At 37.5% G+C, this 15115-nt stretch overlaps 1 protein-coding gene across 6 annotated transcripts in view; it reads right to left on the bottom strand.

Moving 5' to 3' along the window:
• Nucleotides 1-263: 263 nt before the first annotated feature.
• MBNL3 (muscleblind like splicing regulator 3) overlaps nt 264-15115 on the bottom strand; it is a 525152-nt gene continuing 510300 nt past the window's right edge. For all 6 annotated transcript variants that reach the window (XR_011199288.1, XM_069212526.1, XM_069212524.1 and 3 more), the window contains one exon: nt 264-10924. Coding sequence is in view for 1 of the 6 variants with exons in the window: in XM_069212524.1 (XP_069068625.1) it covers nt 10785-10924 (140 nt within the window). In the remaining 5 variants the exon portion in view is untranslated. The remainder of the gene's footprint in view (nt 10925-15115) is intronic.

The following is a 15115-nucleotide window of genomic DNA, read 5'->3' as shown; positions in this document are numbered from 1 at the left end:
CCTTTATCCCACTGTAGTGTGCTTGTGTTATGAATTATGAATCAAATAAATAGATATATGGAGGTTGCTTCAATGACATTCTTTTCCTATGCATTATTAGATTGCCTAATATGCATTGCTCACGCATTTGACAAAAAATGGGTTTAGAACTCTGAATTGGTAGCCTTACTTCAGGCTTTGCAGGAACAAGAGAAATAAAAAAACAAGTTATGAAGCTAATTTCGGATATTCTCAGGGTATGTATTATTAAATAAACATGGTCATTGATTTTATACTCTTTATTAAAAGTTTCAAATAATAAACAGTAACAATATTGAAGGAACTTACTAAAATGGATAGATAGCATTATGCACGTCTCTAAAGCACATACAAGCACTACAGCAATATAATCCGGCAAAAACGAAAAGTAAATTCAAAGCATTGAGTACATCCTGTCTGTAGCAGGTGAGGGAATGCAAAATTACATTCAAAAGCACAACCGGTCGACCACTGGATATAGTAGGTATTTCAACACATATTGACTCTGTTGCAATTTGAGATTGGTATGCTAATTTGCGTGTTTATAGTCGTCACATCGTTTTCCTGATAAAATGGAGTTGTGTTACGTTACAGTTGTAGCGCCAAATGGAGAGAAAATCGTCAGCCTTTTTGCATTCAATTTTGCACATTTTTTTCAACACTACTATGTTTATAAACCAAAATGCAAAACTAACATTCTGTGTTCAGTTGAATCGCTGTGACATTTAACTATTTTGCTTAAACTATCTTATTTACATGTTTACCATTTTTATAATAAATAACAAAGAAAATATTGGAATCTCTCCTACTTATGGTCACACCATTCCCTCACCTACTAGAATACACGAGCCATGGCAACAAAATCATTTGGCTTCCACCGCTATCAAACAGCTTCTGTGTACAGTAATAAAGAACAAGAACCTTGTAATTCTGTGTCAGGTATTTTCTCTCTGTTGTGTGTTTGAAAAAAAAACCATTTATTTTATTATGGTATATTTAAAGTTTGACATATATTTGAAGTGAACATATTGTTTTGATAAGAGAGAGCATGTCAATGTAGATCACTGGCAAACATTTCAGAAGTGGTTCTGGTCCAATGGAGGCCATTCCCTAACTCCTACAGTCCTGCCTAAATAGCTAGACTCCACCAGGTAATGAGATGGGCACTTAACTTATTTTGTCACTGGCAAATAAAAAACTCCTGACAATTTTGTCATCACTGGTTTTACAAGTAATGCAAGGCAAAAATACTTTTGCAATAGCTTAGCTTTTTTTTCCCCATGTAACATTTTTGCAATGTTTTGGTCCAAGTGATATAGTGTACACATCATTGTGAAAATTTGAATCCTTTCTTCGTATGTCATTTATTAATGAGTCAAGAACGATCGGGGCACTGAACTCAAGGTAAAATATTATATGAAGGACCATAAAATACTGTGGGCCAGTTCTTGTCATTTAACTATGTGAATACATGATTTATATGGCATTGAACAGGATTAGACAGTTTTCAGGGTAGTCTAAGCATGCCTCCCTTAGGTGACGCTCTAGTTGTTGTTTTGAATTGAAGCCAGATGTGACTAGTGTTAAAAATGTCCTGAAAATTGTCATTAAGATAAACACAAAAGGTCCTCATGTACGTTTTAACTATGTCAGTGTGCTGTCTACAATAAGAATCAAATAAATAACCCATTTCTTTCTTACATCCGCCTGGGGTCTACTCTCTTTCATCAAGGTCTCAAAAGTTTTAGACAAACCAGCAGAAAATTAAAAACATCAGAAACATAATTTTCAACATGTAATTATCATTTGCTTCTGAATGAAACAGTATCTAATTACAATGGATGTCCTTTAAAGGTCTCATGTAAATGTTACAAGTACAAGGGGATAGATATGAACTCTTTAGAATTGCAGTGATAATAGTTTGATAAAGAAGGAATTGTATGTTTAACTAATGGTCTTGCTGACTCAATAAAGACCTCTACCACCTTCTCTGAAAAGTAAATCAATAAATCCTATTTCTCACAATCGAAGACCACCAGGAGACCAAGCAAGACTAGCAACCCATCCATCACCCTATGATGTGTCTAACAAGTTATCTATTACATCCTGTTAGGCTGTTTATACACAAAAGACTAGGGGTGAAACCCCAATTAGTTTGTGAGCCAGAATGTGGGCATTTTGAAGATGTTCTGGGAGGTGATTGGTAACAGTATTTTTGAGGAGCAGCCATTAATGTGCAAACCTGGAATTGTTCTGTTACTTTGGAGTCAAATGGATGCACATTTGTTATTTTTTGTTTTTATTTAGCAGAGGGTCATAACAGCCTTCTTTGGAAGTCATGGTCATATGCCCTTACTGAAGAGGCTCCAATAAACAAGGATAAAGGCTTAACAGTATAGGTTTGAAACTTGCAATATAGCCATCCAGGTGCTACAATTAAGGATAGGTTTCATTTCTTTAAAATGTTGTCAGTACACATCCCTCTTCCACAAGGAGAAGGCCAATGTGAAACTTGGAATGCAAAATATACTATGCAAAATGGATGAGCTGTAATTATTAGGGGGTACAGATACAGATAATGCATGTAGAGTCTCCACTATATACACCTGACTATAAACCCTATTCACAAATAGAAGTGAGATTTCTTATTTACTGGACTGTATGCCGTTCAGTATTTCCATATGTATCTTTAACAAAAGTCCCTTTAAGCTTTGAAAAATATGCTTTTATTCTATTCATAGAAACTGGCTAAGAAGATAGAAATGGAATTCAAATACTTGTCCCCAATTTCAATTGTTATTGTACCTGGAAACTTGTGGACTTTTTTGACAGAGGGCCTGATTATGAGTTTGGCGGTCTTAAGACCACCAAACTCATGGTGGTGGTCTGACTGGTGCAGTCCTGGCAGTCCGACCGCCAGATTATGATCCTGGCGGTCGGACCATCAGAAGATCATCGCCACCGCTAGGATCAGGGATCCCCATGGGTTGGTGGCAGTGAAAGTCGTGGTCAGCCATAGCGGGGCTGAGTTTGGGACTTTCCTTTCCACCAGCCTTTTCATGGTGGGGTCCCCACAATGAAAAGGCTGGTGGAAAGGGAGAGTTGGGGCCACAGGGGAGCGCCTGCACTGCCTATGACCATGTTGTATACAATGCAGTGGCCCCCCGGTCAGCACCCTTTGAAGGCGCAATCCTGAGGGTGCTGAGTGTCGAGGCCTCTGGGAGTCGAGGCCAATGCCACCGCACTGTTTCTGCCGGTCAGCCCGCTCGTACCATTGTTATATGATGGTGGTAAGGCCGCCAGCCTGAACCTCCCGACCGCCATATTGCAGTTCGGGCAGTTCAACTGCCGAGTTCATAATCAGGCCCAGTCTTTTGACATAAATTAACACAGTGTGCATCATCTTGAACAGGAATGAACATAAGTGCATTTAACTACTGATGGGAGTACTGACATATATAACAATTGATTTGAAGTGCAGAATGAGAAGTGACCTGTTAATAAACCTCATCTGTGGGCAGTAGCTGCAGGTGATTAAAACACAGTTTTAAGCATATCTTTTCTGCAGCATTTTTCTTAGCATTTTGGCATTAATCTGGTTTCTCCACTGGTGTCACTGAAATGTTAATTCATTCAAGCTACCACTTTTATGAAAGAAGAAACCTATCACATTAAATCTGTTTAATAAATAATGTTCCATTTTAATTTCAAAAATTATAGCTAACTATATTGCCATATATGTCTGAAGTATTACAAAAAGTGATTACCTATTGCTGTTGATGGTGCTTGGTACGATGGCCAATTAAGTAGTTAAAAAATGTATATGTTGGCAATATCTCTGCATAGATGTAATTTGGTTGCACATCAAACAAATGCTCGTTTGGCATTCCAAAGATGTGTGATTAAGAAAGACTGTGTTATGTTTGAACAAGCATCAAAGGAGTAAATTAACAGTTGCTAAAATCTTTGCCAGTGATCTGGATATGTATTGGTTCCCACTTCCTGTGCTGCAGTTCGAAGTTGGCCTGTTATTAATCTGCTGTATAGTAAGCTAAGGCAGACTACAAAGCTTTTACACCAGCAAAGCAACATCATGCTTGCAGATAAGTTTCATAGCAAAAACGCCTCTGCATCAAAGCCTTAGTAACACCTATCTCGATAACAAACTTTTCCTGTATTTTATGGACTTTTTATATTCAAAATAAGTTCCAAGGATTTCTCTCGTGACTATGTACATAAGTGCAAAAAAGGTGTGCCTCACACATTCGTACACCAACTGGATCAGTTAACTGCAGCATATTTGTATCTTCAACACTGTTAAGGGGGTCATTCCACAATATTTTTATGTACATATTTTGCAAATATAAATTAGTATTAAAATAGTCCAGCGAAAAATGTTTTAAAGGCAAAACTACCTGAAACTAAATGATTCCAAACTTACAAAATGCTAATATACATAAAAATCAAAGTAAGGCAATTTAAATGTTCTTGTAAATTTAAAGTGTTGTCTTGTAAAATCCAAAACACTGTGGAACAACCCTATACACACAACAATTTCTACATGCTATAAAACCTGACTCTAAATCCATGTGTTGTAAACTTCTTAACTGAAGAAGTGAGATAAAGACACAAATTCAGTCTTCACATGGGACTTTGGGTTTTTAAAAAAGATTCAATCATAGCTTTTCTGACAGTATTGAACTATACCATAAACAAGCTCATACTGTTACACATCACGTAATTTACATGTGAAAAGTTCACAAATAATGTATACAAAGGTAGCCATGTTGTAGTTTTGTTGCCATAGCAACAACTTAATAAAACTAGTTAACAATGAATCTATCATTGTAAGAGTTACATACAAAGTTAGTTTTGTTCTTAAACTGTAAAATATACAGACTCGATATGCATTGTATCTATACCATATCATGCTACAGTGTTGATTTATCATGTAACTAAATGGATTCAATACATGTTTTACAATCTTAAACATTGCCTAACTCTCCTTCAAAATTAAGTTTGTTAGTTAATAAGGATATCAAGTTGTAATATGTTGAGAAAAAAAAACTTTAACACTATCAGTGAGTAATATGTTTTGTGAAGTTCTGGTTATGCCTTGTAACATTTTGTGTTTTAACCATATTTACATTTGGATTTGGCTACCAACTACTATATAATAATTTCAGTCTGAACGTACAATGTAGCTAGAGACTTCAGGAGGCACATGATTAAATCAGGTCAACTTAAACTATATCCATTTAACAGGAATGAAATATTAGATTTTCCTCATAGGCTCTTTTTCACTTTCTTTAAAGTCAAGTACAAGGGAAGAGGAACATTAAGTCTATGTTTTTCTTACAATAATTATTTTTGCTTTTTTAAGCCAATGCATTTGTAGAAATTTAAATTCGAGGCCACATTTTGATTTTGAGATTACATACTAAATATATTATGGCCAGTTGCTCAATTTGAATTTTATTAACTAACAAAAAGTTTCAAAAAATCTATTTATTGTATTTTCATGTATTTCCACTCGCTGCTTTGGATGTGTACCTTACAAACATTACCCATACATTTAAAAGGACTTATAGCAGCCCTGTGAAATTACAAATCTAATTTTTCATTTTCCTTCTGCATGACCTGTTTTATCCAAGTGTCAGCATTCTTGCATATTATTTGCATAAGGCTGAGAGAAATTGACAAAGATAATTAACTTTGGAGAAATAAAAAAATATAGGTCATGAAAATAGGGAAGTTTATACAATGTCCCCAAACATGATGACCATTTAACACATATTACATACACTCATCAAATGACAGATTAAATTATTTGTGTATTTTGTTTAGAGTCACCATTTGATCTGTGACTTTAGAAGAACATGTTACTTTATGTTTAAAGTCTAGTGACTGATTTTCTTTCTTGCACAAAGACATTGAAACATGAGTTCTTGCACACAAGGTTTAAATAGGCTACCTCAAAAGGCATATTTTCTTTTGCCCTGATTGTTATCATATAGATGATGAATTTAGTGCTACAAGCTTTCACATCAATAAAAAACAGGTTACAAAGGAACACTTACTTTGCCAACAGAGATGGAGAAAATAGGTGGCACCTAATACAACTACCCTGTATGTCCCTCACTGGACCTTCTTATCAGATAAACTATTTCTGTGCCTTAACAGAATGTAAAATAGTTGTAATGTAAATGTACATTCTATGCAAATCTAAGTGAGATGTAGAAGTGTTCGATACTAAGAGATTGCATCAAAATGTCATGTTACACAAAAATTCATTCAGCACTCAAACGATCTCATCTACTTCAACAAGGAAAACTCTTCTGAGCTTTAATACATTTACCTAATGAGAACAGATCTGTTCTTGAGGCACTGGCACAGGGTGTGCAAACCCTATTTGGAGACATATAACAGGAAATACTCAAATCTGCATTTCCATAAATTATGCAAGTATTTTGGAAAACAGAAAGTCAGAGCTTAAAGGAAATAAGCCCACCAAATTCACAACTAGTATGACCGGCTGACAGACTCAGCAATATGTCCTTGTCTGCTTTTGTGGTTTCATCGAAATTTTACCAAAGGTTGGTTGGAGAGGGCCTATATAATGTAAAACATAACAGGATACGTTTTCTGATAAGAGTTCTTCTACTGTAGCTATTTAGACGTTTAGATAAGTGGATGGGAATAAAATGCAAATATCTCTATTTTAAGATTTTTTTAAATAAATGTAGAAATGAAATATATTTCCCAAAAATTATTTTGAAGCCGGAGACTTTATCATGATTGTATCCATTTCCAGAGGAAAGTACTCTGAAAATGTCCTGTATAATTGGCCAACTAGAAAGTTTTAGAATGAGTAACCGTAGAACTCCCATAAGAAGTCGTCCCTTGAAATGTGCAACCTTTTTTCAGTTCCGAGGTACTGAGAGAGAGCTTTCCTCTGGATTTGTTATCCCTATGTCGCTACTTGCCTCCGTCCTCTTAATACAACCTTTGTAGTGATATGTGGGTGGTCAACAGATAATGATGGACATTTAATGGCATAGATTTCACTGGAGGAAAGGCTACATTGATAGGCAACTGCAGGATGGGAGCTTAAAGCTGCCAGTGTGAGATCTTTCAGGAAATCTTCATGTTAATGTTCATAGTGATAGGATTCTCATGCCATGGAAACACTCCACACAATATCAGATAGCATTTACTACAATGCAAAAATAGTGCTGAAATGTGTGACAGTTACACATTACTGCTTTCTAACTTACACAGAAGTAAAATTTCTACAAATTAATACTGCAATTACAACAATGACACACCTTAAAGTATGCATTGCTAAAATTGACTTTTCTGCTGCATCTGCCATTGTCCTTGCTGCAGGGCATTTAGATGCATGTTACACCAATGGACTGTTTGAATGACAATATTCTGATAGGGATCTTAGAGGTTGATCTATAATTTGGCATACAGAGATTTGACAGTCGGGGCAATAGAGTAATTTACTCCATTGCCTTAACTGCACCTCCACCCGCCAAATTATGATTTGACAGCCGAGCTGGCGGTCATTTCTGAAGCACTGGCAGAAACTGCCGTCATGTTGCTTTCAAAGGTCTGTACACTTGTTTTTCAAAGGTGTACCTTCTCGCAGCTCACGTTTCATACTGTTTGAGTTAGTAATGTTATTACTGGTATACCACTAAGGGATAAAACATTTAATAGGATGAACACCATGACCATGACTCACAAACAAGGGGATGTTCTGAATATGTAACTACAGGTGTTTTTTTATCAATCTTTTTAATCGCCACAGACAACATCGGGCAGGGTTTTCTGGTATGCAAGGATGAGTCACAACTGTTCCACTAAGATTAGTGAAATTCCAAAGCAACAGACATATGTTGCTAAGAAAGCATTATGTTTGACAATTTTGTATTGTTAATTAAATTCATCTTAGAGTGGATAATTCCTTGTATAACTGATCAAAATAGACCAGAATGTGTTAATATAATGCAACTGTAGTCAGAAAAAGATGACGAAAAATTACAGTGTAATACAGACAAATGAAGAGGTTTACTCATTTATGTGGTTATGTCTACTTACACTTTGACCTTTGTATGGTTTCGTGAAAATTTATTTCTAAGAACCTAAATGTATGTTTGCGACTATACCAATAGTGGATGTCAATGTTGGGGGATGACCACTTTTGACTAGTAACTGGGAAAGTCTATAACTAACACCTCAAAGAAACACAAGCATTAATAGAGTTAATATGTCTCTCCTATGAAATCTAGTGGCTTTGCAGGTATGTTTCTGTAGGTGGCAGTCACACTTGCTTGTACACATAGGTGTGGAAGCCATCTTGTAATGAGTTTTCTTAAAGATAAATAAAACTGCTGCTTTTATGGGCACATGTGTGGCCAATATCTTTTAATAATTTTTATTTTGCTTTTACAAAATACATGAAGCCAACTTTTACTTTATTTTTCATTTACCACTCCAATATGGCAAACAGCCAACTCGGAATGATACATTTTAAAAAATCAACTCCCGTGCATGAATTGCCAATTAGCAGTGTGCAGACACTGCAACCATGGGAAAAGTACTAAAAATAAATTGATCCATTTAAAAAGAGGAGGAGATGGAAGTGTAAGGTACTAAAAGCTGGCATAGAAAGGAGGGGTGTGGATCAACTAACAGAAAAGCAAACAGCCCGGCAGTAGAGTGCAGATGCTGGTCCCAAGGATGAACCATTTGAAAAATGTAAAAATAAATATATTAAAAAACAGTGCAGTGAGCTGTGGATTGGAGGACTAATTGACCAGTTGTGGTGGTTTTTGTGAGCTAATGGGAGAGCGAAAGGAAAAGATGCACTGCCATGGAGTGCTGGAAGCCTCCTCACATCAGAAGTGGAAGGATACAAAGCTTCCAGTCACAAATTATGTAAAGAATCAGTGCTCCAGAGGAAGCATAGGCTTTCCTTCCAAGAACAAGGAGGAAAGCCATTTAATACGGAGCTGAAAACTGAGTTAGGTTGAAAGCACCCAATCATGAGCGACCCAAAGACCACTCTGTATAATGTGTTGTACACAATAGGTCTTCACCAAAAGACAGCTAAAACTCTCTCTGAGTCAAGACATTCATAGGTGAATTGGATTAATGGTTTAAATTTACAGGCCCTGGTTTATTGCATTGCTAGGTGTATTCTCAGCGTATTTAGCATGAGCAGCAATTCTAATAAAGCAAATGTATGTGAAATTAATACACATCTTAAAGTTTTAAGCAGCAATTGGCCAAGGTCACCCTGCGACAAAGATATAAAAGTGTGAAGTGCAACAGCTTCTCAGCAACAGCCATTTATATTAGCAGCTAATTTTATATTAAGTCTGTAATTCCTCTGCATGGTTGTGTATCAGGGCACTCTGAAATAACTAAACTATATGGTGGAATCCGGTCAGCTGGTGCTTCTTGGGCGGTGATAAATCACCTGAGATCAAACATAGATCTTACACTTGCTTCGTGAAATCAATGGCCAAATCTTTCAGAAAATAGGTCAGACCTTTCCTCATTAAGAGTAGCTCCTGTGTTTGGTGTCATGTTCTTGCAAGTTCTCATCAACTGTTGGGAGTGTTCCTATCACATTGCCACCAGCGTGGGCAGCTCTCAGTATACTGCTGGTGAACACCCGCAAAGCTATGCATTTTTATAGGTTCATCAACCTTTACTTGTGCATCTGCCCAGTATGCCCAAAAACCTGCAGCTACAACTATATTCCACCACACTGGCATTTGTGGGATTAAAATTCAGCCATTCCTAAAACTGCAACTCAGAATTCAGATTTGTACAAACAAAAATATAATTGTGTACTTTTAAAATGAACTTAAATATGCAGCATTTGTGAACTCTGCCAAAGCTGATCTAAAATCGTACACCATTACATTACCTGTACAGTCTATTAATAAACTCAATCTGAAGATTTCAAGACTTACAGAATCGTACCCTGTGTGCTTTGTGAATTACTTGAAATGTTTTCTAGTGAAACTTTTGAATGAATGTAGAATGTTCCTCAAAACATGTGCAGACAACCTAGTGTTCTGCATAACATTACCAACATAAAAACAAAAACTGGCTTAAAATGTGGGCACATTCAGAACAAATTTCTGAGGAGCAGAATATTTCATGATGACTTTAAAACTATTTTCAAATTAAACCATAACATAAACATCAGCTATGAAAAAGGACAATGCAGAAAAAAGTGATAATTTCTAGGTAGCCGAATAATTATGAGATAGTTTAGTGTATCGTGAGACCTAAAATCATCTGTTTATACAGGATAAATAAAACTTTAATCCAAGCAAAACTGTCTTGAATCACTTTTAGACACTTTGTTTCTGTTTTCCATAATACACCATACAACAAAAAAGTGTATGAAAACTTAAGACATCTTAATTGAAAAAACCTACCATTGAGATAATTGACAATGATACATATATGAATCAGTTGACTAAAATGTAAACAACAGACTAAGATAACACTTTGAAAAAAAGACAAACATTTATCCATTGAGAGTATATAGTAAACCAGCAATCCAATGTGCAGGTGCACATTTGATGATGGTCTTCTTAAAATGATTAACTGCGTCAAAGTAATGTATTATGAAAGTATTTAATTTTTCTATTGTGGTTTCTTGTCTTGATGGACCACTGTTGGTCATTTATTTTTCTAGTGCTTTTCTAATACTTCCAATGCTTTAATTTTGGTTAACATGTTTGCTGCAATGGGCTTCCAGTAGAGGTGGTGTTGGACAAAGGAGAATATTTACAGAAAGGGTGTGTACAGTGTCCCACTGGAACCTCCCGATACTCCACGTGTTTTCTGTTCACAATTTCAAGATGGTCTACTAGAAAGAACAAAAGAAGGGTGATAGTGATTAAAGATTATTTATAGCAATCTCCTGATTATTAAATGATACATTGCATCCTGTATATTTCATATCAGACCTGTTGTTGTGTCGAACCTTGTTGTCATGAGATTAGTTACTTCCACATTCATCTGACATCTCTTAATACTATTTACTACCTAATGCCTCTTTTTACCCACAATAAGCATCCTCATGACTGTTTAGAAGCTCAGTGGGATAATTAATCCACTGAATGTCCCCTATGTTCGAATTCCAGACAGTCCACTATGCATTTCCTCTTTTGTAGTTCACTAAAGGAGCATTATTGTGTGAGGATATCCTAAATATCTCATATCAGTAACAAGAAACAACTGTATTGTGGTCATTTGAAAATAATGTCACGTCAAATGTCACGGATAGTCATGTGCGATAATGCTATTGCTTGCAGGCACCAAATGCCACTGTATTTCTCATATTATAGCCAGCAGGTATTATTTATCTATAAATTCACATATATGCTTAATATCATTAATACTACCAAAAAGAGCTGCAATGCTTTGCCATTAATTCATGTAATATTTGTATACCATATCATGAAACACCTACAAGTGTACACTGTTATTTATGGAATCCCCATAACTGGAGTCATATTAGTGGGGCAGGTTCCTAAATAACGTGTTCCCAATTGGTATTAACAAGTGATCTACATTTTTTATATCAAGAACCATGGGCATGTTAGATCACCGTGCTTCACTAAATCATACCTACATCTAACAACTGAAGAAGATTATAGATATAATTTCTGTAGGTTTTTGGACTTCTCCGATTCAGAAAGAAAGAGTAAACACACCAAGTTATAACGAGCAATGGCAAAGCCGATAGGTCTCACCTTTGAGAACTACTGAGTTTGCCAACGCTTTTTGACAATGTGTTTATCATTGGCAAAAAAAAGAAAGAAAAAAGGCACGATGGCCCCACTGCTGCTGGCAGCCGAGGCAGAAATACAGAAGGCAAACTAAAGCTGGGAACAGGATCTCAAATGGCTCAATCTTAAATGTCACCAATACATGCAGCACAAATTTAGCATTCAGTAAGGAGCAGTAAATGAGATCAGTTCTGTAAATGCACAGCGCAAAAGCAGTATGTGTGCTCAGACATGACCCAGTACACAAGCGAGAAACAGCCACTACTACTGATGGCATGAGACTGATATGGGAAAGGAAACAACAAGTGGCATTACTATTATCAAATGAGGATTTACCACTATTAAACGAAGTTAGGAGCATAAGGTGCTATTAAGGTCACAAAATAGCCCAGCACTACAGTGAGTGATGCATCCAGCCCAATTTCAAGTGCTCGCGGTTAATGGAGGACAGAAGTGAGGGTGGTGACATTAGCCTGCCTGCACATACAGAAGACCCCACTCTTCAGGACCTTCTGGCTGCAAAACGCAGCTGGGTACTCCTGCTCCTGATGCAAGGAAGCACCTCTGTCAGGACTCCACTGCATGCACTTGCAAACAATTCACAGTACACAAACACACCCACCACTATACCACAGCAGAGGCTAAAAAAAGGGGTGGGGGAAGGCACCTTCTTTTATCTTTATTTGCTGATTCAAGAAATGGATCAGTAAGTAAAAAAAAGTAGTGCAAAAGAGTTCTTTTTTAGCTCTTTCAATAAAGGAGCAGGTCAGGAAAGCAACGTGGAGGGCTTGGGGAAGCAGCAGCACAGAGGTTGGGCGCTCACTAGGCAGAACAACGTGAGGATAAAAGTAGAAACAGTTCAGAGAGAGAAAGATGGAAGGGAAAGGGAAGCATATGGGTGAGAGAGGGCAACATGGAATGCAAAAGGAGAACCACATGGATGACAGAGAGCAACATGAGTGCATGTGGGAGGGTAGAAAAGCACAAGTGTGAGAGAAAGCAGCATGGAGGGAGGGAGGAAAGCGCATGAAGGAGACTGGAAAACACATGCACTCTTATGAGAAAAAGTACTTTCCTCAAAGTGATCAAATGAAGCATAGAAGTCAGCTAGTCAAAGAGATGGTAAAGAGTATATGCTCCATGAGAGGGACAAACACAAGATAGTAATGTTGGAACAAAGAAAGCCACTGATAAAAGCCAGCAAATAAGAGTGACAGTTCTTAGTAAGCCCATTATATCTTTCTCGCAACCAGACAACTTGTGCTGTCTGGCAAGCTCGATCTAAATATTGCAGACTTCAAAGCATTATATTTTGGCACATGGTAATCATTTTTCCAATGAAGGAAACCCTTTTCTTATACCTCCATTGAACATGGACGTGTACCATTGTCTTTCCTACTCTGGAATGTCTTATGCTCGTAACTTTCACAGCAGTAGTTTTATGATTTATTCAAGAGCAGTAGAGTACCTGCAAAATGTTTTTGAAATCTCACAAAAATATGAGATTTTGGGATTCCACAAGAATCCTTTCTCTCCCAGCCTTAAACATACAATAGCAGAAAATTCACCTTACTGGCACATTTTTCAAATGTATTAACTGCACTTTATGCATTGAAATTTCCTCTAATTCTTATTCTGTGAATCAGGATGTGGAATTCTGAATCACTAATTTGGATATGTAACAAACACATGTGTGACCAAATCTTTGTGAATTGGATCTTCTGCAATGTTCTTGATTTACTCCATGGGTGCTTCCTATTAATATTAGAAACTGGGTAGAAAATATGTAATCGCTAATTTATGTGTGCTATCTTGGTCTGGTTAATCTAGTAATAGTACATCATATCACTGTGGCAAAGTGTTACAATAATTTCACCAGCGTTTTAAACAATTTGAGCATCACACCATAACATTAAGCCTAATTTAGAAAATTTCACATTTTTTGAGGGCCATATTGCTCCTAGCAAATGTGCAAGTATATTTGCTCTGCACACAGTACTTGATTTACAAAGAGAACTACATATAGAGAGGATTACTAAAGTCCTAATCTGGAGGCCGCCAGGGCCCCGGTGGCGGTCTGATCAAAGCCAAAGCGGTGGTCTGACCACTTTGGCAGCAGTCAGATCGCCATATTATGACCATGGCAGTTGGGCCACGGTCGGACCACCAGTTTCCCTCCAAAGAAGAACTCGCGGTCCTAATCTGCCAGGGCGGTGCTGCATGCAGCGCCGCCTTGGGGATTATGACCCCCCCTCTCTGCCAGCTTTTACATGGTGGTTGCACCTCCATGTAAAAGCTGGCAGAGACAAGGTGCAGGGACCCCATGGGAGCCCCTGCACTTGGCATGGGCAGTGCATGGGCCCCCATTTACGGCCCATTGCTTTTTTTACTGTCTGCTCTGCAGAAAGAGAAAAGTGTGATGGGTGTTGTTGCAACCTACGCACCGCAGCATTGCGACCCAGCGGTGATCTCCTAATGGGGCCCGGGGGAAATCATCTGCCCTGGCCGCAACCTGACAGCTGGAGTTTGGCAGGCGGCCTTTTCTGCCCACCAAACTCTTAATGACCCCCTAAGGACCTGATTTAGAATTCAGCAGACAGGTTACTCCATCACAACGGTGACGGATATCCCGTCTGCCAAAATCTAAATCCCATAGGACATAATGGGATTTAGATGTCAGCGGACGGGATATCTGTCACCATTTTGACGGAGTAACCCATCCACTGATATCTAATTAAAGGCCCTAGGTGGCCAACACAGGTACTGAACTGCCTTTCCTGGACCCTGTTAATGCTCACTACTTTAGTGATCACTGGCACCTGTGATTACCAAGCATTCCGATGCCTTTAACTTTTCTCTTCCACCAGTAATTCAGAATTGTTAGTGAGAATAAATTCCTTGTTTAATGAGTAGGGCTCTCAGTACTAAATACTTTTACCCACGACAGTCAATCTTTCAACAGTTATATCAAGAGCTGAGTGTTAATTTAAAAATAATCCTGAAGAAACATTGTTCTATCTATTTTCCCCCATGTGAATCCGAAAATGAAATGTTCTGCTTTGGTCGTTCAAGAGATTGTGCAGGAAAACGTACCTGATTTTATTTCTATCTCAAGATTGAAGGAAGAAATACATTTCTACACACAAGAACCCATGTTAGTGTACAAAAGGCAAATACGCCTTCCCTAGTGAGATTCCTACATTAACTCAATTTAGGTCAGGACTTCTGTAGAGCCAGCAGATATGCATCAAGCACACATCTCCAAA

The sequence above is a fragment of the Pleurodeles waltl genome, chromosome 2_1 (assembly GCF_031143425.1).
Source record: "Pleurodeles waltl isolate 20211129_DDA chromosome 2_1, aPleWal1.hap1.20221129, whole genome shotgun sequence".
NCBI classification, from domain to species: Eukaryota; Metazoa; Chordata; class Amphibia; order Caudata; family Salamandridae; genus Pleurodeles; species Pleurodeles waltl.
The sequence above is the reverse complement of the archived record's forward strand: the minus strand, read 5'-3'. Positions and strand labels throughout refer to the sequence as shown.